Source organism: Gymnodraco acuticeps, unplaced genomic scaffold, assembly GCF_902827175.1.
Source record: "Gymnodraco acuticeps unplaced genomic scaffold, fGymAcu1.1, whole genome shotgun sequence".
Lineage (NCBI taxonomy): Eukaryota > Metazoa > Chordata > Actinopteri > Perciformes > Bathydraconidae > Gymnodraco > Gymnodraco acuticeps.
Window position 1 is genome coordinate 338,696 of NW_022992180.1, and position 21,849 is coordinate 360,544.

At 42.6% G+C, this 21,849-nt stretch overlaps 1 protein-coding gene across 1 annotated transcript; it reads left to right on the plus strand.

Annotated features, from left to right (window-relative positions):
* The first annotated feature begins 429 nt into the window (after positions 1-429).
* Positions 430-21,426, plus strand: LOC117539048 (protein-L-isoaspartate O-methyltransferase domain-containing protein 2). Its single transcript, XM_034205061.1, has 7 exons — positions 430-586; positions 7,768-7,928; positions 8,108-8,258; positions 10,750-10,852; positions 10,947-11,118; positions 14,151-14,274; positions 19,306-21,426. The coding sequence occupies exons 2-7, from the start codon at positions 7,773-7,775 to the stop codon at positions 19,869-19,871; spliced, it is 1,272 nt and encodes a 423-aa protein (XP_034060952.1). The 5' UTR covers positions 430-586; positions 7,768-7,772; the 3' UTR covers positions 19,872-21,426.
* The last annotated feature ends 423 nt before the right edge of the window (positions 21,427-21,849 follow it).

The following is a 21,849-nucleotide window of genomic DNA, read 5'->3' on the forward strand; positions in this document are numbered from 1 at the left end:
GAGCAAGGGAGGTGCATTGGTTAAATCCAACATCTGTCACTGGACTAGTTTAGAGACTTTAGAGCAGAGACAGGGGCTTAGCTTCACGGCAGATAAAGAGTATTATTATTTTCAAAATGATTAAATCAGAATTAGAATCTAAAATATAATACTTTATTTATCCAAGTCAAATTGGGTTGAGAATGAAATAAATAAAATAATCACAGTAATTATACAAACATAATAAGCTAAAGTCAAAAATGTGCAATAAAAGACACAAAATTATAATATAAAGATTTGTATTTATTTATTAAAATAGACCAACAAATGGACTCTAAACATGAATATGACCTGCTTAACAAGATAAACAAATATATAAAACATCCTGAAAGACTCCCATCTTCGTATCTTCAGTGCTCCACTTCCTGCTCTGTGCACAATGTAGGCTCCTCCGCCGTTACGTTACGTACTGACGTCTGACGTCAGCTGGCCGAATGTTTACATCCAGGCAGCAGTGGTGTGTTTCTCCCTGGATCTCCACAACAACAAAAGGCTGAACACACGGAAACCCGCGGCTTCAGAAAACACCAGTCTGCGTTTTCACAAGGTATAACATTAGCTTTATCATATTTGACCATGTTGGCTCAGTCAGAGCTAGCTATTTGTCTCTACCCTGCAGCAGCTAGCTCTTATCATTCTGCTCTCGCTCTTTCTCCTCCAGCGAAGAGAATGCGGTTATTTCTGTTGGTGTCGACCTTGCCACCGCGTGACATTCTGTTTTAGATGTAATATTCACTTTCAGTTGTTCATACGAGACGATAGTTTGACTAACCGTGCTTGAATTTGAGTGTTAGTCGAATTGGGATCCCCGAGTGGTGCAAACAGCAGCCGCGTGCAGCGTGCGTTGTGCGGGAATCCAACCTGCGGGACTTTACTGTCCCCGTGAACCCTGTCACTGAAATAATGCACGCGACAGCTTTTTATTGAATGTGCAGATGATTTGCGAAGCTTCAAATGGCAGCAGTGTTTCTGCAGGAAGTTTAGAACCCTACTAGCCGACTAAAGCGCTTAGTGTCCGGGGAGCTGCGACCTCGTGTGGTCAGGCTACTAAAGCGCTTAGTGTCCGGGAGCTGCGACCTCGTGTGGTCAGGCTACTAAAGCGCTTAGTGTCCGGGGAGCTGCGCCCTCGTGTGGTCAGGCTACTAACGGGCTTAGTGTCCGGGGAGCTGCGCCCTCGTGTGGTCAGGCTACTAAAGCGCTTAGTGTCCGGGGAGCTGCGACCTCGTGTGGTCAGGCTACTAACGGGCTTAGTGTCCGGGGAGCTGCGCCCTCGTGTGGTCAGGCTACTAAAGCGCTTAGTGTCCGGGGAGCTGCGACCTCGTGTGGTCAGGCTACTAAAGCGCTTAGTGTCCGGGGAGCTGCGGCCCTCGTGTGGTCAGGCTACTAAAGCGCTTAGTGTCCGGGGAGCTGCGACCTCGTGTGGTCAGGCTACTAAAGCGCTTAGTGTCCGGGGAGCTGCGCCCTCGTGTGGTCAGGCTACTAACGGGCTTAGTGTCCGGGGAGCTGCGACCTCGTGTGGTCAGGCTACTAAAGCGCTTAGTGTCCGGGGAGCTGCGCCCTCGTGTGGTCAGGCTACTAAAGCGCTTAGTGTCCGGGGAGCTGCGCCCTCGTGTGGTCAGGCTACTAAAGCGCTTAGTGTCCGGGGAGCTGCGCCCTCGTGTGGTCAGGCTACTAAAGCGCTTAGTGTCCGGGGAGCTGCGCCCTCGTGTGGTCAGGCTACTAAAGCGCTTAGTGTCCGGGGAGCTGCGCCCTCGTGTGGTCAGGCTACTAAAGCGCTTAGTGTCCGGGGAGCTGCGCCCTCGTGTGGTCAGGCTAACAAACTGCACCAGAATACCTTCCACTGAGGGGAAAGACACGTTGTTACAGCTAAAGCGAGGAGCCAAACATATCACATATTAAGTAAGATAAACAAATATATAAAACATCCTGATAGACTCCCATTTAATATCTTATATATATAAAAGATAAAAATAGAAGTTACACAAATTACAATTAACAAAAATACACATCCAGGTGGAAAACTAACAGTAAAAGTATTATCTTTACAAATAAGTGTAGCATGTAGGCGCTCGGTGGATAGTGTGCTGGACTTTGAATCAGGGAATAGCAAGTTCGAGTCCCACTGCAGTCAGCATGTCGTTGTGTCCCTGGGCAAGACACTTCCACACCCGAAATTGCTCCTGTGGGGATTGTCCACAGTACTAAATGTATGTAAGTCGCTTTGGATAAAAGCATTTAACAAATTCCATGTAATGTAATGTATGTAGTGTGATTGCAGATAACAGTAGTAAAAGTATATATTGCACAGGTATTACAGATGTGTTACAGTAGTTGAATTGGCTAACTACGAGAGAGCAGCCAGTAAAAACAATAATTATACAGTGGTGTGTGTATATATATATATATATATATATATATATATATATATATATATATATATATATATATTGCACGTAAGTGAGACGAGTAGAAGGCCTGCATTCAACACTTTAGTTTTAGCATGCAAACTTAGTACTTAAAGTACCAAAACGTACAAATACTCATAGGTCAGAATGGCCATTTTCAGAATTATATATATAATATATTAGGATTATAATTGTTATCCATTATTGTGTTCATCATTGCAATTTATACAGTTGGAGCTAATTTCTTTAACGTTTTTATACTACCAGGTATCTTAATCCATAATAGTATATCATCATGTATTAACTGATAATAATAACTCTTAATAGTTACTGATGTAATGGAGTATAAAGCACAATATGTACCTCCAGAATGTACTGGAGTAGAAGTTTAATGTAGCATGAAATGTAAATACACAAGTAAAGCACCTGAAACGACTTGAGTAAATGTACTTGGTTGCTCTCCACCACTGTATATATAATATATCATCTTCAGAGGGGAAAGATTGTAGATGTACTTTCTTGCAACATCTGCTGTTGGTTGATTCTGTGGCTGAAACACATCCTCTTCATCTTCAACACAAGAGGTTTGAAAGGCGGAGATGCAGGAATATGTAAATGCCCCCCCCTTTGTTCTTTTATTAACTCATGACCATGGGCAGCATTTGGCTGCCCTCTGATCTCCTTGGTGTTGTTTTTAACACGGCCCCCCCCCCCCCCCCCCCTCCTCCCCTGTGTTCTGCTGCCAGACGCTGCATTAAGGCCACACGAGGACGAAAACGCATAGGATTAACGCAAACGCAATCGCAAAAAAGCTTCCGTCCACACGCAATAGTCATCCGGATAGTGTCTGTCCACACGAGACCGCTCCGTTTAGCTCCAACCGCTGGAGAAGCTGCAGTACATATGCAGGAGCCTGTACGTGGCGCTGTAACTTCCTCCACAAAAGCAGCGAAGAAGCATGGTTGTCATGGTTGCCCTTCTGTTTATTCTCCGCGGTGGGGGCCGAGGGAACCGGGCAGAGTTTTTCGCCGGTCAACGTGTATTAAAGTTTAAATCTTCCGACAAAATTATAAAAGTGCCGGTCAAAAGTCTTCTTTGTTATTTATTGAGCTTTAAAACAAATGAATAACGACTCTATATAATATAATAATAAAATACACGGAGCCTCTCTTTTTCCTCCCTCTCTTCAGACAGCGCCAGTGTCTGTCTCATGCAGCAGCTGATCCAGTAAAAATAAACATATTTATAACTAGGTTAGGTAGTTTGAGAGGTGTCTCCGTCCTGTCAGATTAGACTTCACTCGCGTTTATGTCCAGATAAATAATCTGAATTCAGTGTGCAGTTTACTTTGACGCGGGGGTGAGCAGCAGAGGTGGGGAGAGGCGGGCCTCATCACTATCAGAAAATGATCGTATAGGGCGTACACACGGAGCCGTTGGACCCCCCAGAGTGTTGTGTATGCCGTTCTATCCACCTTGGGACCCGTTATCGTTTCCGCAGTCGTTTAGTGCCGTATTCTGTCGTCCTCGTGTGGCCGAACGGTCTATATGACACTAAACAGTAACGCAAACGACTGTTTTCGTCCTCGTGTGGCCGGGGCCTAAGGCCTCTACAGTCCGCTTGTTTGTGCATAAAGTCTCAAAAGAGCTCTTATAGGAAACATTTTCAAACAATACCCACTCCTTTTTACTGTGGGATCAGACATGTATACACAGGTTGGGATTGTAAGGGTTTATCCAAGTTATCACAACAATCAGATTTATAGGTATGATATGTGGAAGAATTACTACCCCTTTTTTCTATAGTTTGTTGAATTGTATACTTACATTTTCTCAAATGTTTCTAATATCTGTTATTTCAACCAAAGTCATGTGGAAATGTTGTCTCCTGTAACAGTGTTGTATCCCCTTTGAGCATGAGTCAGCATTGTCTTCCAGAAACTTTCTTAAATTGATTTTTTTATTGAGTTTGAAGCCACATTTTGACCAGACAGTTCTTAGATCTTAGTTGTTTTCTAAGATATATTAACGAGAGAATGGATTCTAGTTGATTTGTGTCCGTGTCGTAAGTTATTAGAGAAACAAGCGTAGCCAAGGGAACACTGAATTTCAGCCGTAAACTGCTTCATTCAGCATTTATACTTAAGTTTTAAACATTATATTTTCCCAAATGGATGAATTAGTTCAGATGTAGGTGGGTGTTTTGGCAGTTGTCTGCTTTCTTTTATATAAATCATGAAAGAACACACAAAGTATTTTTTATTTAGTTATTTATTTATTCATGTAGTTCTTTATTTTAATATTTATAACATAACATAGGATTTCATAAAGTATTTTTAAAATAGTTTATACATTATTCGAATATAGGAATAGTAGATAGGATTACTTAAAATAAAGTACCTTATATTTCATCTTTTTTCCCTTTAGACCCTTGCGGTTTATTCTTAAAAACCCTTACCCTTACCCACCCCCCATTTTCCCTCTGCTGGTCTATGGCCTTGTAGAGGGTAACGGTCCCTCTGCTGGTCTATGGCCTTGTAGAGGGTAACGGGGTACAGAGTCGCTAATGGCGCATTTCCACTGCAGCGGGTAGCCCCGTTTAAGCGTCCTTAACCGTCCTCAAGCGGCCAGGCCAGTTTTTGGTGGCCTTTCCATATAGCATAGCACCGGCTAGCGGGTACTTTTTCCCTCTTTTTCCGGCCCCATAAAATCGTGGTTCTATCAGACCAGGGCCAGGGCTGAACTAGTGACGTCAACACTCTCGACTGCTGATTGGTCAGAGAGAATCGTCACAAGATTGCGCGCGAGTTCATCCCTAGCATCGCATATATATTTAGAAGCAAGCTTGCAGCATTTTTATAAACAGCATTTTGTAAACGGATGAGCTACAAAAATGGCAACGTCTAATAAGAAAAGCACACCGTGGTCGACCGAGGAGGTGACGACGTTTCTACATCTCATTGGGGATGATCAAATCCAGCGGGAGCTCGACGGAACAACTCGAAATGTGAACAAAAACAAAGCCGATCGCCCCGCCTACACTGCGTTGCTACCCCAGGTCCTAAACTGTAATGGAAATGCGCCACGGCCTCGGACAGCCAGCGAGGCAGCCCGAGGCCTGAGCGAGGACGCTTAGGGACGCTTAAACGGGGCTACCCCGCTGCAGTGGAAATGCGCCATTAGATAAGCGGGGGAGTGCATCTGACGAAGAGATAGGTTGTTGTGCTCCCTATCTCTGTTTCTTATCCTATATCTAATAGAACTGCTCGGGTCTTGATAGATTGAGTGGGGAAGTTCATGAGATCTTTCTAGAGGGTTATCAAGAATAACTTTTATCCAATGACCTTTTCCCTCTCTGTCTGTGTCTGTGTATTCTCTTGTTCCGATTAACCCAGCCAAATCTTTGTTCTTGTTTTGTATCTATATCCAGGGCTGCACATAACTGGTGCGCATGCGCACCTCGGCCAAAAAAAAGAGCACCGGGTCATTTGAAAAAAGGCGCATTTGCGTACCAACATTGAGAGAGAGAGAGAAGAGACAGAAGAGAAAAGAGAGGAGAGAGAAGGGAGAAGAGAAAAGAGAGGAGAGAGAGAGAAAGATATTTGCGAGTTGCATATGAACTCAGGGCCGGCCCGTCGCACTGGCGTTGATTTTCGCCTAGGGCGCCAGATCTGTGGAGGCGCTGCGCTGGCAGTTCTGGGAGGGAAAAAAAACATTTTTGACCGTTGGGGCTCATCCTAATTTTCGGCCTTGATGTAACAACATTCATAATTAAGTAAATGTAACACCCTTTTCACCCCGGTTACACGTTTCATTTGCCCTGTACGATGGGCGCTGTAAGTGATGAAAATGGGGGATGTTGGCTTGTCTGGCGCCCGCAGCTCACAGCCAAAGTGCGAGCGAGAGGGAGGGTGCACCGGTACCAGCGCTGTTGTTATTAGAATCTGGTGCTAGCTGCTCTAACGGATATAAGAAGAAGATGTTTCTACAATAATGTGGATGGAGAGTCCTCTCCAGTCAGACTGAGAGGCTGATAACTACAGCTCAGTGAGGTAAAGGACTCTGAGTGTTTAGATAGTTCACTTTAGTCTAAGTTCAAACGGTTTGGTCACAATTTATGTAAACACATATTTCCAAGGCACTCCTTTATAATTATTGAGATAAACAGGTTTGAAATCATTCCAATGTATACTATAGGACAGTAACCAAAAATATCCTTTTAAAACTGGACTTTCGACCCAAACCCAGCTGTTGACTTGTGGATGCAAGCAGCTAATCACAGACTCAACCAGAGAGAAAGTAGTAGGCCTACATCATCAGCTACCATGTCTGACAGAGAGGAAGACAGTGAGGAGAACAGTCAGAGGGTAGTGATGACAGCTTGTAGGATTACTGGTCGTGCTAATGTTGTCTTGTGTTCACCTCTGCATGTGTGTTCTGTGTTCACCTCTGCATGTGTGTTCAGTGCCGTGTGTCTGGCAAATAAAGACCGGTTTATTTATTTCATTTTAAGGATGAGCACCAAGCAACATCTCCAGGTGCTCCTTTGAGAACCAGGGCAAAAAAGTTATGTGCACCCCTGTCTATATCTACGCCGGGATCCGGAGTCGAGGCTGATCCTCTTGCTGTAGTCCTGTGTCCTGGATCCTCTATCCTGAGTTCTGGATTAAGTCGTGGACTTCGGGTCGTGGCTGAACCTGTCTCTGCGGTCCTGCCTTGGGTCTCGCCATGCTGCTTCCCTGATGGCTTCCACAGGATTGTAGCTGACATCCTCGTGGATTCATCTTCTTATTACAGACACATGCATTTCCTAACATTCGGTCTATATGCTGTAAAATGTATTATCTCTTCGATTTACACACGGCATCTATTGCACGTCTGTCCGTCCTGGGAGAGGGATCCCTCCTCTGTTGCTCTCCCTGAGATTTCTCCCATGTTCCCCTTCAAACTGTGGGTTTTCTCCGGAAGTTTTTCCTTGTACGATGTGAGGGTCTAAGGGTGTCGTTTTTCTCATACTGATATTCTGAACAATCTGTGCTGTTGTATTTGCTGTAAAGTGTCTCTACTGTAGGCTATTTTTATTATATGTACAGCATTTTGGCTCGACCAAAAATCGTTTATAAATGTGCTTTATAAATAAAACTTGATTTGATTTATTTTGCCTTTGAAAAGTCAGTCTGAGAGAGCAGAAGTATAGAAGTGTTAGTAGACGTGTCCAGCTTTGAGCCCAGTGTGCAGCAATGCTTCCTGCAGTCCTCACATACACCACTTCAAGTCGTGAAGTTATTTGTGATGGTAAACAGCCTGTTCCTCTCTGCCTTCAGTCAACATGGGCGGAGCTGTCAGTGCCGGAGAGGACAATGACGACTTGATTGACAACCTGAAGGAGGCGTACTACATCCGCTCAGACCTGGTGGAGCGGGCCTTCAGAGCCATCGACCGCGCTGACTATTACCTGGACGAGTACCGGGACAACGCCTACAAGGTGAGCATACTGGCTCCAGAGAGAGTCACAGCTGGGTGATGACAGGGTTTGGAGAGAGCCGGGAGGAGGGACATGTTGTTGTTATTAGTCCCTGGATATTTGTTTTGTTTTTTGGGTGCATTTGTAATGTTTTATAGTCTGAGAGATTTTTGGTTATAATGAATGCTTGGTGTTGTTAGGACTTGGCGTGGCGGCATGGGAACATCCACCTGTCGGCTCCCTGTATCTACTCTGAGGTGATGGAGGCTCTGGACCTCTGCCCCGGACTCTCCTTCCTCAACCTGGGCAGTGGCACCGGGTACCTCAGCACCATGGTCGGCCTCATACTGGGTATGTGGGAAGAGATTAGGGCTGTGCAATTAATCGTATTTTAATCGCGATTACGATTATGGCTTGCGACGATTAGGAAAACAGCATAATTGACAAAATACGATTATTTTGCTGGGTGCGCTTTCGCCCCTCCCTAAAAGCCCACTCGGCCACGTGGGAGTGACATGTGTTGTGAGTGTTCAGCGCAAGCGAAGATGTCAGAACAAGAGCAGCAACTAGTTAAAAAGAAGGGTCGCGGGGAGATTCCCAGTCGATCGCGAGATGTGTCTAAAAATAGAACAACAATATTCTGTTTTATCGTTAATGTCCTGTAACATAATGTTCCCGTGCCAGAATAATGCACTTGAACGCATCAAAGCTTTGTGATTGGCCGGCCTCACCCCATGTGTCCGGGCGTGGCTGGTGAGCAGTGCACAAGTTCGCTGACGTTGTCCGTGTCAACAGCATGGATGGTCAACAGGAGTGACAGTCCGCACACACACAAGACCGCAATTATGGCAGAAGCAAAAAAGCCCAAAATATATAATTTTCACTCCAAGTGGGAGGATCATTATTTTTGTATCTATTCCAATTCAAAGTCCATCTGTCTCATCTGCAATGCGAACGTGGCTTTATCGAAGAAGGGTAATTTAGGAGCGGCATTTCAAAACAGTGCACAAACGCTACGAGACGGAATTCCCTCCTAATTCTGCCCTACGCTCCAAAAGGGGAGGGGCCTGAGAGCACAGCTAAATGCACAACAGTCCATTTTCACCAGGCCCAACAACAAGAGCAAGGCTGCTACCATAGCATCTTATCGTGTCAGTCACGTTCTTGCGAAACACATGAAGTCTTTCGAAGACGGCGAAGTTATGAAAGAAGCTTTCCTGGAGGCTGCGACGCGCTTTTGTGGGACAGTAGCATTTCAACAGGTTTTTGATATAATAAAAACTCAATTTAGATACCGTTATTAATCTGCTGTAAGTTTTAGTTTGTTTGAATTTATTCATGATAATTATTGTACAAAATGGTATAAGAATGCAAACATTAAGATCTGTTCTGTTTAAATTGATTATAGTCTATCAGTTCAGAAACTAGTGTTGCTTGCATCCTATTTTAAAGGCATTTATTTGTATACTCTAATAAAATGCAACAAAAAATGGGTTTGATTCTATTAATGTTGTCTTTTTTATTGCACTGTTGCTGCAGCAGATTACTGTGTAGCTTCAGATCTGAGTTGTCTTATTAGTAAGCCTAATTTATACTTTTGTAGCAACACTATTTTTATATAATGGCAAAGAAAGGGTTCTTCAGAGTCTTTTCTTTTTTTCCTGTGTCATATGTGGCAGCACTGCCACAAGTTCCTCTTCAGAGAGGGTCTTCAGTACAGGTGGCAATATTGTCACCTGCCTGCGCTCATCTCTGAAACCAGACCATGTAAACAGGCTGGTATTTCTTGCAAAAAATCTTTAAGAGATGACATGAGCAGCCCTACCAGCATTTGCCATGGTGGCCTAAACATTTTTATTTGGTCTTAAATTGTAGTTCAACATTTATTTCCTGTTACTTCTGGACCATGACGGTTGGCCAGCCTTCAACGTTTAACTGAGTGGAATATGTTGAATATGTTTTACTAAAATGTTGGCTATATGTTAAGGAGTTTTCAGTAGGTTGTGACAGTGCACTGCAACATATTTGATTTCATTTATTTTGGTCTAATTTATTTTTATTTATCATATTAATATATGTTTAGTATGGTTTTGGAAGTGCGCTCCAACACATTTATTGATCTTGTTTATTGGTATAATATTATTTGTTTTAAAGTTCAATAAATGGTCAATGAATAATCGTCAAAATAATCGTGATATCAATTATTGACCAAATAATCGTGATTATGATTTTTGCCATAATCGCACAGCCCTAGAAGAGATGTTCAGTAAACATGTGGCAGCATGAAGGTGTGTGAACTGGAAGAGATGAGTTTACATCCCACATGCTTTGACAATAAAAAAAAAAATCCTAAAAAGTTGCCAAAACAATTATACAGATTGTTGAATATTATTAAAAGGGAAAAACTGAAATCTGGTTTAAAAAAAAATCTATGGAGACATTGAGATGACATTTAATCAATGAGCGAGGTCTGAACTGAATACACATTTTTCTTTTACAAAAAGTCAAAAGAATATCGGAGACAATATTTCAGTGAAAAGCAAGCCTTCTTCATCAGAAGCTTAATGTTTCAGACTTTTAGAATTGCATTTTTTGGATCCTCAAAGTCCAGTTGATTTATCGGTAGTTATAGGACTATTGCTGACATTAAAATAGATTTTCTGCTGCCGTCCACTTAGCGTTTAATGAGCTCAGGGCCACATTTAAAGACATTTCATAAAGGTGTATGGATGTTCCCACTGGTCTTCATTAACGCAGGTTATGTCATCATCACACCACATACTGTGTTTGGAATCCATGTTAATGTGTCTTATTTCAAACTGAGCTGTTCCACCTGTTGCAGGACCCTTCGGAGTGAACCATGGGATCGAGCTCCATGCTGATGTGATTGAGTATGCGTACCAGAAGCTCGACTCCTTCATCAAAACAAGCGACAGCTTCGACAAGTACGTGTCTAAAATCTGTCAGAGTTTACAGCATATTTTTTCAGTTTATTCTTTCCTTGTATAACTCTTTGTTCATTCTCCTGTCTCTGTGCAGGTTTGAGTTCTGTGAGCCCTCCTTCGTGGTGGGGAACTGTCTGGAGGTTCCTCCGGAGAGCCGTCAGTACGACCGGGTGTACTGTGGGGCGGGGGTGCAGAAGGAGCATGAGGACTACATGAAGAACCTGCTGAAGGTGGGGGGCATCCTGGTGATGCCTCTGGAGGAGAAGGTGGGTGTTCTGCCACAGAGACTCAGCACAGTGCAAACTGCTTCTCTGTTTAGCGATTATAGGCACCACATGATTCATTTAACACTTATAAACAGATAGAAATGTCTAATATTCGTCAACAACAAAAAGTACTGGGTAAGGCTGCTCTATAAAAACATATATGCAGGGCTCGACATTAAGGACTGCCCGATGGCCCGGGGCCATCTAGTATTTAGCTCGGGCAATGAAGCCTCACCTGCTGGTTGCCCGATCGGGCAATCTATTATGCCAGTATCATGCAGCTCGCGGATCCAGTAATGAGTAATGACAGTAAAAATAAACATATCTATAACTAGTTTAGGTAGTTTGAGAGGTAATTAAAATAGCTACGTGTGATATTCTAACCTGAAGTGTGTGTTTTGTCCTCACCGCTGCATGTGATCATGCAGAGCTGCGTGTCGACTCGTCAGCAGCAGCTGATCTCTCTCTCCCGTCAGATTAGACTTCACTTGCGTTTATGTTAAGGTGACCAGATTTTCAAAATTAAAACCGGGGACATTTTGAGTTTTGCGGTCAATAACATATCCAATTTTCTTCACTGTTAAAGAATAAAGGGGGACAATTCTGGTTCAATGTAATTCGAACATTTGAACTGTTGGATACAAACGGAAGGAAGATAGCTCATATATGAGACTTCAAAGGTCTTTTATTTTGAAACTGTACATCAGATTGTCCAGATTCTCTCTGAGTGACTAAATGGGGTGTCCTGCTATCACCCTGAAGTGAAATAAGCATTTGATACTGGATAGATTTTGTTTTATTCTTATCTAAAAACAGAGGGATGATAGCTAATATATGAGACTTCAAAGGTCTTTTATTTTGAAACTGTACATCAGATTGTCCAGATTCTCTCTGAGTGACTAGATGGGCTGTCCTGCTATCACCCTGGAGTGAAATAAGTCTTTGATAATTTGACAGTTTTTTATTTATTCTTGTACAAAAACAGAAGGAAGTGAAATAAGTATTTTATTGAATTCGAATGACTCTTTGATTATGGACGATTTCCATTCAATAATAATAAAAATATAGATGGACAATAGATCTAATTTGAGATTTTAAACAGCATACATTTTAAATTGTGCTTCAGAAAGTAATGTTATTTTAGGAGTGTTGTGAGATGGTGTCAACATCAATTGAAATTAGTCACCCAGTGGAAATGTCAGATATGTCTTCATAACTGTATCCTTACATTAATTACATTCACTCAGTTATAATGTGGTAGTTATACGTAGTTTGTTTTAAATTATTATTGATCACATTATATAGTACATATTTCTTAATTTAAGCTCCAGTATATATGAATATGTTTGGTGTGTTTTTTAGGTATATTTGTTATTGACAGAGTAAACGCTTTTATTTTGAAGGCAGTTTTTACAGGCCTCTACCGTAATGCATAGGATATTCGCACACCGCAATACAACGTGCGGGCTGGCTTGACTGTGTTTTCCGAAGTGGGGGCTGGCTCGACCACAGTCTGTTTACCCAGTGTTTCCTGACATGACACGTGTTATTTCACCTTGCTATGTGTTTTTAACGTATATTAAAAAACGGGGACAGTTTCAACCGGGGACCGGCCAATACAAACGGGGACGTCTGGTCACCCTAGTTTATGTCCATATCGATCAGATCCAGCTAGTTCTAGCTAATGATATGACTACCTGCTTATTAAAAGACACCTAAACAATAAGTGTCGCTATGCAACTGGGTGAGGCCACAAAGTATAGCGCAGCATTATGCATTTGTTTACATGCCCACCGGAACCCCGAGGCATTACCAACAGATCAACACACAATCAACCCATACAGGACATCTCTTTCTCCACATTAAGTGTTAGACATTAGAATGGACTCTTTTTGTCTGTCACATACTCTTCTTGTCTGTCACATAAGTGGCGCAACTGAAGCGGTATTGCGCTAAAGGGAAATTATTTTGACCGGACATTTTGACCGAAGAGATTTAGATTTGCCGGCTAACGGGAACTCTGACTTCACCATTTTGTGTGCTTCGCGGATGCGCTCGGCTCCTCTCGACTGCTGCTCGGGTCTGCTCGGTCAGCTTCCGGATGAGGAGGCATTCGTTCGACCAACTTACAGTAGATAACATTACAAACATTTTTAACAGGGGCCATAATAGTGTAAATAATGTTTGTTTTGGCAATTATAACTGAATGTAATGTTTTCTACTTTTTTACATCTGGGAAGGCATTTGCCTTCATCAGATGGAAAGTGTCTTGACCAACAACTTAAGTATTTCTTATAGCTATGCAGGGCATGCAAGCGAGCAAACACAAACAAAAGAGGGAAATGAAGAATACAATTGAAATTGTACAATATAATATTGTGGTGGTTCACCTTATAATTCAGTCTAGAGAATGCACCAGACAGCATCTAAGACCTGCAAACATCTACATTTTCTAGGGGGAGGCCCCCCAAACCCTTCTTGCGTCATTTCGTCCACGCGCATTTTTCAGGGCAATCTCTATTGGGCTCAGGGCCATCTGTAAATTAGCTTAGATGGCCCACAGGGCCATCTCCCAAAATCCTTAATGTCATGCACTGCATATATGAATGTTATAAAATCATGTCACACACTGCGTTTCAATGTAAAAAAGCAGGTATATTGTTTTACTAACAGATATTTGTGTCCATATTGATTCATGATTGTACACTCATTTGTGTTTTTATTAAGAGCCAATAAATGTTGTCTTGGATCAGTGATTGTGGTTTTGTATAATGATATTTGACCTTGTAACTGTGGAGTTTTCATGGAGATGATCTCCAAAGCTTTTCCAATATTTTCTTTTGACACTTTTATTATGGGATGAATTGACTTAGTATATTTCATTAACACAAATTGACCACTCTTTGGACAATTTGGACTAAATATAGAGAGTAGCTTTTTGAAGTTCTGACTGTGAGCAGCAGAGAAAACAATAGCACACAGCCCCGTCCTCTGAACACACACTGACTGTCTTCCTGTTGTGTTTCCTGCAGCTGACCAAGATCACCCGCACAGGGCCGAACAGCTGGGAGACCAAAAAGATCATCTCTGTATCCTTCGCCCCTCTGGCGCTGCCCAAACACAGCACCAATGGAAAACCCAAGACTGTCCCACTGCGTGAGTTAAATATGGAAATACTAGTATGACTATTGATACATATTATATGTCTTAAGCAGTGGCGTTTTTATATGTACAAAAGTGGTGGGGCACAACAAACGTAGATGTCTATAAGCTTCTGCAGTGAGGTTCATGGCTGGTGAGGCACTGGCTCTGACTCTTCACGTTTACAAATATTATATTTTGACCTAAATCAAAATATAATATTATTTTCAAAAGCTTTTTTTGTCTGATGCTTCAATTAATTTTAAACAGACAGTTCAACAAAAGGATACCCAAAAAATGTAATTTTATCATTTAAATATTGAATTGTTCTCTCTTAGTAAGATCCCATTTTCAATAAAATTGCAGTCTTACCTTGACTTGAAGATGAAGTCCATTTGCCTATCCTTCTGGACATAGGCGGCGCGTGAGGCTCAGGTTTGGGAAGGCTAAATAACTTTTTTTACCTGACGCGGCGTCTATAGAAAAGAGATCAACTCAGTGAAAGCACCGCCTGCTGACCAATCAGAGCTCAGTGTGCGGAGTTTAAATCTATAAAGTCATATTACAGGATAAAGGAAATACAGTTTAAACTGCCGTATGCAGAGAAGACGCCGACGTGTCGCACTTATCATTCATATCACACTGACATCACATCATCAATCAGATCATCGATCATATAATATCACAATATTTCCTTACCTGAGTCAGCTTCTCGAGCCGTATCTGGCCGTGCAACACTTACATTGTCACAAATACAGACGTATTATTTTAAGCAACACATTAATATGACGAAACACTCAACTCAAATGTAATAAAGTCAGATCCACTCGTGTCTAGATGGGGCAGTGATATCATAAAACTGTTGTACGCTTTCAAACACTCGGTAGTTATTTTTTAACCAGTTGTTCTGTATTCTCCTTGCAGGTGCAGCTATGTGGCTTGTATCCTGGATTATATGTTTAAGTCATGGATGTTTAAAGTTCATATTTGTCTAATATTAGTTTACTTTTCATTAATGAAGTATGACGCTGCGCACTACACTTGTCCCTGTTTGTGATTGGTCAAATGTAGCTAACCCCGCCCCTTTCACGTGAACGTGCTCTCAGCTGGAGAGAGAAACCCTGGCTTGATTTACCGAGTTGATAACCAGCAGCGTCGTAGGACCGCTTAGCGAGATCTCGTTTGTTAGGGTTAGTTAAGATAACTCAAACATATCCAGGGTCTGTTGAACTGGCTTCGTAGTACAGGGCACAGGTGGCTGCATAGAAGCGCTAATGTCAAAGACACAAACATTATACATTATATTTTTATTTTACCAGGATGCAGTGACACAAATATTTGGGAAGGCTTAGCCTTCCCTAGCCTACAGTACCTGCCGCCCCTGCTTCTGGACAAAAATCTCTATTACTTTTTTGTAAAAGTCCTTATGTTCTTGTAGTTTCAAAAGTCTATCATAAATCTAATCAATAGATTTATGATTCGAAAATTATAAAAGTAGGGTAGACATGTGGATGTTATCCGGCTGAACAAAACGTGCATTTATCTAACAGCTACGTTTCCCACAGACCTTATTTGGAGCTATTTTCTAAAATCCTATGGAGAAATCTCATTGCTTTTTTGTCGAGGGAAGCCATGCGCAGCTTACTTCCGGGTTTTAGGACGCCTCACTGCAGCTCTCTCGTCTCCTCTTCACACACCACACTTTTCACGGCACACGTACTTACAGCCAATCAGCTCTGAATGATGTGAGATGACGTATGGTGGGGATGGCAGCTCAGTGCCCCTATGGTCATTATTTGTTTGCCACACACATTAAATAGGAAAATATTCTGAGCATGCGCAGTGTAGTTTTTACAGTCACCGTTCACTTAGACAGAGAGAGGGAGGGGCAGGATCGGGTTTTGTCCCACATGGCTCTAAACAGCTCAATAGGCACACACTGTAGACACTAATTAGAAGAACACAGACTAAAACAGCAATGTACAGACCAGTGGTTCCCAAACGGTGTGCCGCGGCACACTGGTGTGCCGTGAGGCAAGTCCGGGTGTGCCGTGGGATTTTGTGACGACCATACTTTATTATTGCAATATAAAACTACACAAAAATAATAATTTTTTAATTTACTATATCAGTACTTTGTAGGTTTATATGTACGTAATCTGCGCGACTTGCGCGTCCACATCTCCACGTGCAGTAGTGCTGGGGGGAAACGATTATTTTGAAAACGATTAATCGGGCGATTATTTGATCGATTAGTCGACTAATCTAACGATTATTTTTCTGTTGTTCAATTCATAAAAAACGTAATGTAAAAAAAAAAATTTCACGATACTGTGTCTCAGGGGATCTTAATATTTAAGAACCTATTAATGTGTTATACCAGATTAACGGAAATAATCTCAGCTAACTGACGATACAAACCATGTTTACCAACACAAAACACAAGTCTCATAAGAAGCATCTAAATGACCCTTGAGCGAAAAATGCTAACGGACATTGGCACAGAACTCAAGATAAAAGTACCCTTATTACTTATCATAGCTGCACATACAATATATCCGATTAAAGCTGAGACTCCACAGATTATGTAGGTATATAGTATCATCACTGAGTGATCCGGACTCGCGACAGGGGAAGCAAATACAGTCATCACAACACGTACCTTCACAGAGCTTCTCGGGAGATCGTCTCACCACCGTAATCTGATCAAAAGACGTGTTCAATGGCAATAAAATGAGAAAAAACGCGGCTGAATCGGTTAATCCATAGGTTTTTAACGTCTATGTATAAAAAAATGATTGAATTTATAATCCATAATTCCATTTTATGTAAAAATCGGAGCAAATGCTAGCTGCTAATGGTAGCCACCACAGCTAGCTGCTGCTTCTGCTAGGCTATGCAGCAGTCTCAGTGAGATATACATATATAAATATCTTTGCGTTTTGGACTAACTTTAAAATATTCCCATGCTTTTGAAGACCTAGGGCGAGATGTTTTCGTTTGGGGGCTTCGTGCGCAATCCTGTGAGGAGGAGGTGGTAGCCGTTTCAGTCTCCATTGTGTTTGAAGTGCGATTGCGAACTGCTTGTTGCTTTGGGAGACCCACGTGTGTGTAGCGACGCGTCGACGCGGAAATATGTTGTCGACGATATTTTGAAGTCGACGCGTCGCTACAGCACTAACGTGCAGTGCTGCATAAACATGGCTGAGTCAGCGATAACTTTCGAGGGGTGGAGGTATGCCCATTATTTTGAGTTCGTCCGAAGAATAGACAGGAATGTGACGGTGAGGTGAAAACTGTGTCCAGGCCAGAAGCTGTTATCCACTGCTGTAAACACCACGTCAAACCTCAACAAACACCTGCAAAGAACAAGCTACCGCACACGCTATTTGTTGTTTCACATAGTCTGTTCTTCTTCTCTGTCTTCCGGTTGTTGCCTGTTTTGAATGACAAATACACACTACCGCCGCCTGCTGGTAAGGAAAGTTATTGCCACTCACGCATGCGCAAGTTCGTACGTGCTCGGCGAGTAAAGTAACGAGTTACTTTATGTAGATAGTAACGAAGTAGTGTAATATATTACTTTTTTTAAAGTAATATGTAATATATTACATTTTTTTAGTAACGACCCCATCTCTGGAGTTGGCGTTCTCTACTCTGATTTACATGAAGAACAACCGGAGGTCACGGCTCTCTGTTGAACAGGACTTGCGAGTGGCCCTCTCCTCAGTGCCACCAAGGATTAAAAAATTCTGCGCGCCCCGACAGGCACGTGTATCTCACTAATTTGTAAGTCGGCAAAAATATTTACAATAGCACATGTTTCAATGCTGATTGCTGAAATGTTAATTGTGTGACCTGTCTGGTTTAAATTAGTGTGTTGCTGCTTTGATGAAGCCTAATTTGATAAATTTTCAAATTAATTTCTGAAATATTTCGTTAATAAATATTTCATGAGTAATATAGTTGTCTTTGTCACATTTTATTTGGCATTAGTAAATAATTATGCACATTTACAGATATTTTACATGATATGAGTGATAACACGTGTTATAAGGGCTATTTTGCACAATAGGTGTGCCTTGAGATTTTTACTTGTCCTTTGGTGTGCCTTGGGCACAACAAGTTTGGGAACCACTGGTACAGACGAATCAGATGATTAAACATGATCTTAAAATATATTTTATATATATATATTGTTTTTTTTGCATTTTGTTGTAATCATTATTTTTAATACTTTCTGCTGACACTAGGTGGGGCTGTGCCCCACCTGCCCCTAATGACCAGTCACCACTGGTCTTAAGCATAGACTGGACTGGTCTGAAGACCTTACCCATCGGTGCGTAAAGAAGAGACGTTGTTGAAAAGTAAAATACTCGCCATCAAAACTATGTGTAGCACATGCGATGCACCTAAATAATATAAAATATAATATTTTAAAATAACCAATCAAATATTAAAATATGTTCATGCTAGCGGATTCTTCGGAGATCAAATGATGCTTTCGCTATATTTAATATGTTCGCTTACTCTTATTTCTTGCCTTTTTGACCTACTATTCCATACTGTAATCTTCTCCGCTGGGGGACTAATAAACTAATCCTGCTTCTGATAATGGATTGATGATGGATCATTCTCTATTTCAGAGTTTCCTTTTTGCAAAATGCTCTAATTGATTTCAGTAACCTACGTTAGGCAATGTATATTTCTAGGGCTGTGTTGTGAAAGGAAAGAAAGGAAACAGTAGACCAGTTATTGCACTGTCTTTGTACATTGCCACAGGAGTGATAACGTTTCGCCATCATGGTTCAGATTTTAGAGCCCTGTGTTGTCGTTGTTCTATAAAACATAATCCCAACTCATATCCACATAACTACAATGTACGTTTGTTCCGCACAACGTGATTGGTTAATGCCTTCATTTATGGGGCGAGAGCTCAGAAATATCCACTGTGTTGGCTGCATACCTCAGAGGGCTTGATGGAGTGAGTTAAGGTCTTCATTTGTTCTATTAAACTTTGTTTCTAATTTCTATTTTCTTTCCCAGCCAAGTACGAGGTACGCACGTTGCAGGAGCTGGCTCGTATCTGCATCCGCCACACCCTGAGAGTGACCACGGACGGACGGGACAGCCTATCACGCGGCAGAGGGTCCTCGTTCTCCGTGGGCAGGGGCCTGGCGGTCGCTGGGCTCCATAAGTACGGCCCCCGCTTCAAGCGCAGGCGCGTCCACAGGCGCCGCTGCAACGCGCTGGTCCTGGCCACCAGGCAGGTGGTGGCCAGCAGCGGCATCGCCTCCCCCCCCCTGGACAGCAACAACAACCAGGGGGGAGGAGCCGAGGACGAGGAGGAGGCGGGAGAGAGGGAGGCCCAGCAGCAGATGAGAGGGAGCAGGAGGGCGGGGAGAGGAGCGGGGGCCGTGGTGGAGGAGGAGGAGACTGTGGAGGAAGAGGACGAGGAGGAGGAGGAGCAGCAGGAGGGGGAGGAAGAGGAGAAGGAGACCGGGGAGCTGCTGCGACCCCAGCCCCCCGTCAACCTCCTAAGAGAGAGGATCCTCGGCCTGCCGCTGCCCGAGCCCCTCAAGATGTACCTGCTGTACTACAGAGAGAAGTGAGGGGCCGGGGGCCACATCGTAAAGAGAAGAGGACCCCTTACTGACCCCCGGTGTCCCGCTCACCTCCATCATCCATTCTCTTCCCCTCCCTCTGTTCCCCGCTGTTTCTTTACTCCATTCCCTGACACTGTAAAGAGGTCAATGTGTCCTGTGGAGAGGTGGGTGGGGGGGGTTTAGTCTACTTGCCAGCATTTTGAACCCAGAAATGTTGAGTTCCCCAACGTTTTATGTTAGAAATGTAAAGTACATGTCCTCAGCACACAGAAGCTGACAGACCTGCATATGTTGGGTATTAGCACCATTAGCATACATGGTGTCAATGCAGATATGCAGACAGTAGCTAAAACAATTCTTGGCCCATTTGGACAATTTTGGAGTGGTTTTGGGGGTTATTGAGGATGTTGAATCAATTTCTGACATATTCAGGATAAAAAATTGCAGTTTTAACCACAAAGTGGTGATATTTGTACTCCGGATTTTCAAGTTTTGGAGGACCCAAAACTGCAATTGTTTATCCTGAAAATGTCAGAGTTGATTCAACCTTCTTCAATAACCTCCAAAATCACTTCAAGAATGTCCAAATCGGCCAAGACATTTTAAGCATCAGGCAGTTTCTATGTGCTGGGGACCCTACTATACATTTCTAACATAAAACTTTGGGGTACTCAACATTTCAGGGTTCACAACAGGACTCTATGAGCTGGTAAATAGACCAGGAGGCGAGGGTGGAGGGGCAATACAACCAAACAGTCACTAACACCTATAGATGTAAATACACAAATCATTACCAATTTGCTCTGTATATTCTGACCAAACCCTGCATAACAACAGCTTCCCAGAGGGTCCCTCAGACAGGGGGCTCCTCCCATCGACAGCCCTAGTTTAGAGGTCATACACTGACTGTGTGGAAGCTGGTGGTCTGCATGACGTGGTGTGTATTCATGAGGAAGGGGTATAGTTTGAAAAGGAAGACATACTTTGTGAGGGATGTGTATTCTGAGATTATATCGCAGCTTCAGCTAGTGACCAACATAGTTCCACTGATTCCCAAATAAAAGGCGAGCGTTTATTCCATTACATATTTAACCGAGCTGCTTCTCAAAGGCCAAGTGTTGCTCATCATTTCAAGATTTATTATGAGCTTTGTCCATTAAAATAAGTTTCCCTTTTTTCTATGCATATATTTGATCGTATGAGTTAAGTCTTCTTCTGACTTATGGAGAAGATTCTGAGCTCAATCCTAACGTGTGTATCCAAATAGAAGTCTCAGTGCTTCTTTACATCTCATAATATTCTCTTACCCAAAAGAGAATGACCGTAAAGGATCACATAGCTACTAATATTCCAATTCACATAAATAAACCAGCATGATAAAACATAACTAATGTTTATGATGATTGACAGTGTGCAGATTTACGTTGCTGTGCTGTCATGTTTGTTTTTTAGTCTTGTATTTGAATTTTTGAATTTAAAGAGACTTGAAGTGTTGTGTACATATGAAATGTCATGTTATATGAATCATAAACACATGATAAGTAAAAGAAGCATCTTCTCTCACGTTTCTGTTGTAGTTTATATTTAGATGGAGCCAGTGGCGTAACAAGGTTGTGATTGGCCCCGGTGCAAATATTGTTTTGGGGCCCCTCCCCCATCGCCCCAAACATAAGCGCACACTGATGCGCTCACACACGCACGGACATACACAACCACTCAGAAGCGCCACATGTATAGGCTATCAACAACAGCCTGCCCTGGCCTCAGACCACCACAGCCTGACAACGGCACAGCGAACTAAGAAGAGGATTAAACCTGTTTCCTTGATGTGTGTCTCTGGGGAATGGGCCCGTAGGCCTACATAGACCGGTTGCTATAATATAGCTTTTGATCTTGGCGTCGGGGGTCTCAATAGCGCCATAGAGTCCCCTATCGGTTGGGGCCCTTGGGGGAACGGTTGGACCACAGCCAAATCCAGCCTCTC

Excerpts from the sequence above, each read along its gene's own strand:
- LOC117539048 (XM_034205061.1), top strand. The coding sequence starts at position 7,773 with ATGGGCGGAGCTGTCAGTGCCGGAGAGGACAATGACGACTTGATTGAC. Across the intron at positions 8,259-10,749 it reads CATGGTCGGCCTCATACTGG|GACCCTTCGGAGTGAACCAT; the intron begins GTATGTGGGAAG and ends CACCTGTTGCAG. Across the intron at positions 14,275-19,305 it reads ACCCAAGACTGTCCCACTGC|CCAAGTACGAGGTACGCACG; the intron begins GTGAGTTAAATA and ends TTTCTTTCCCAG.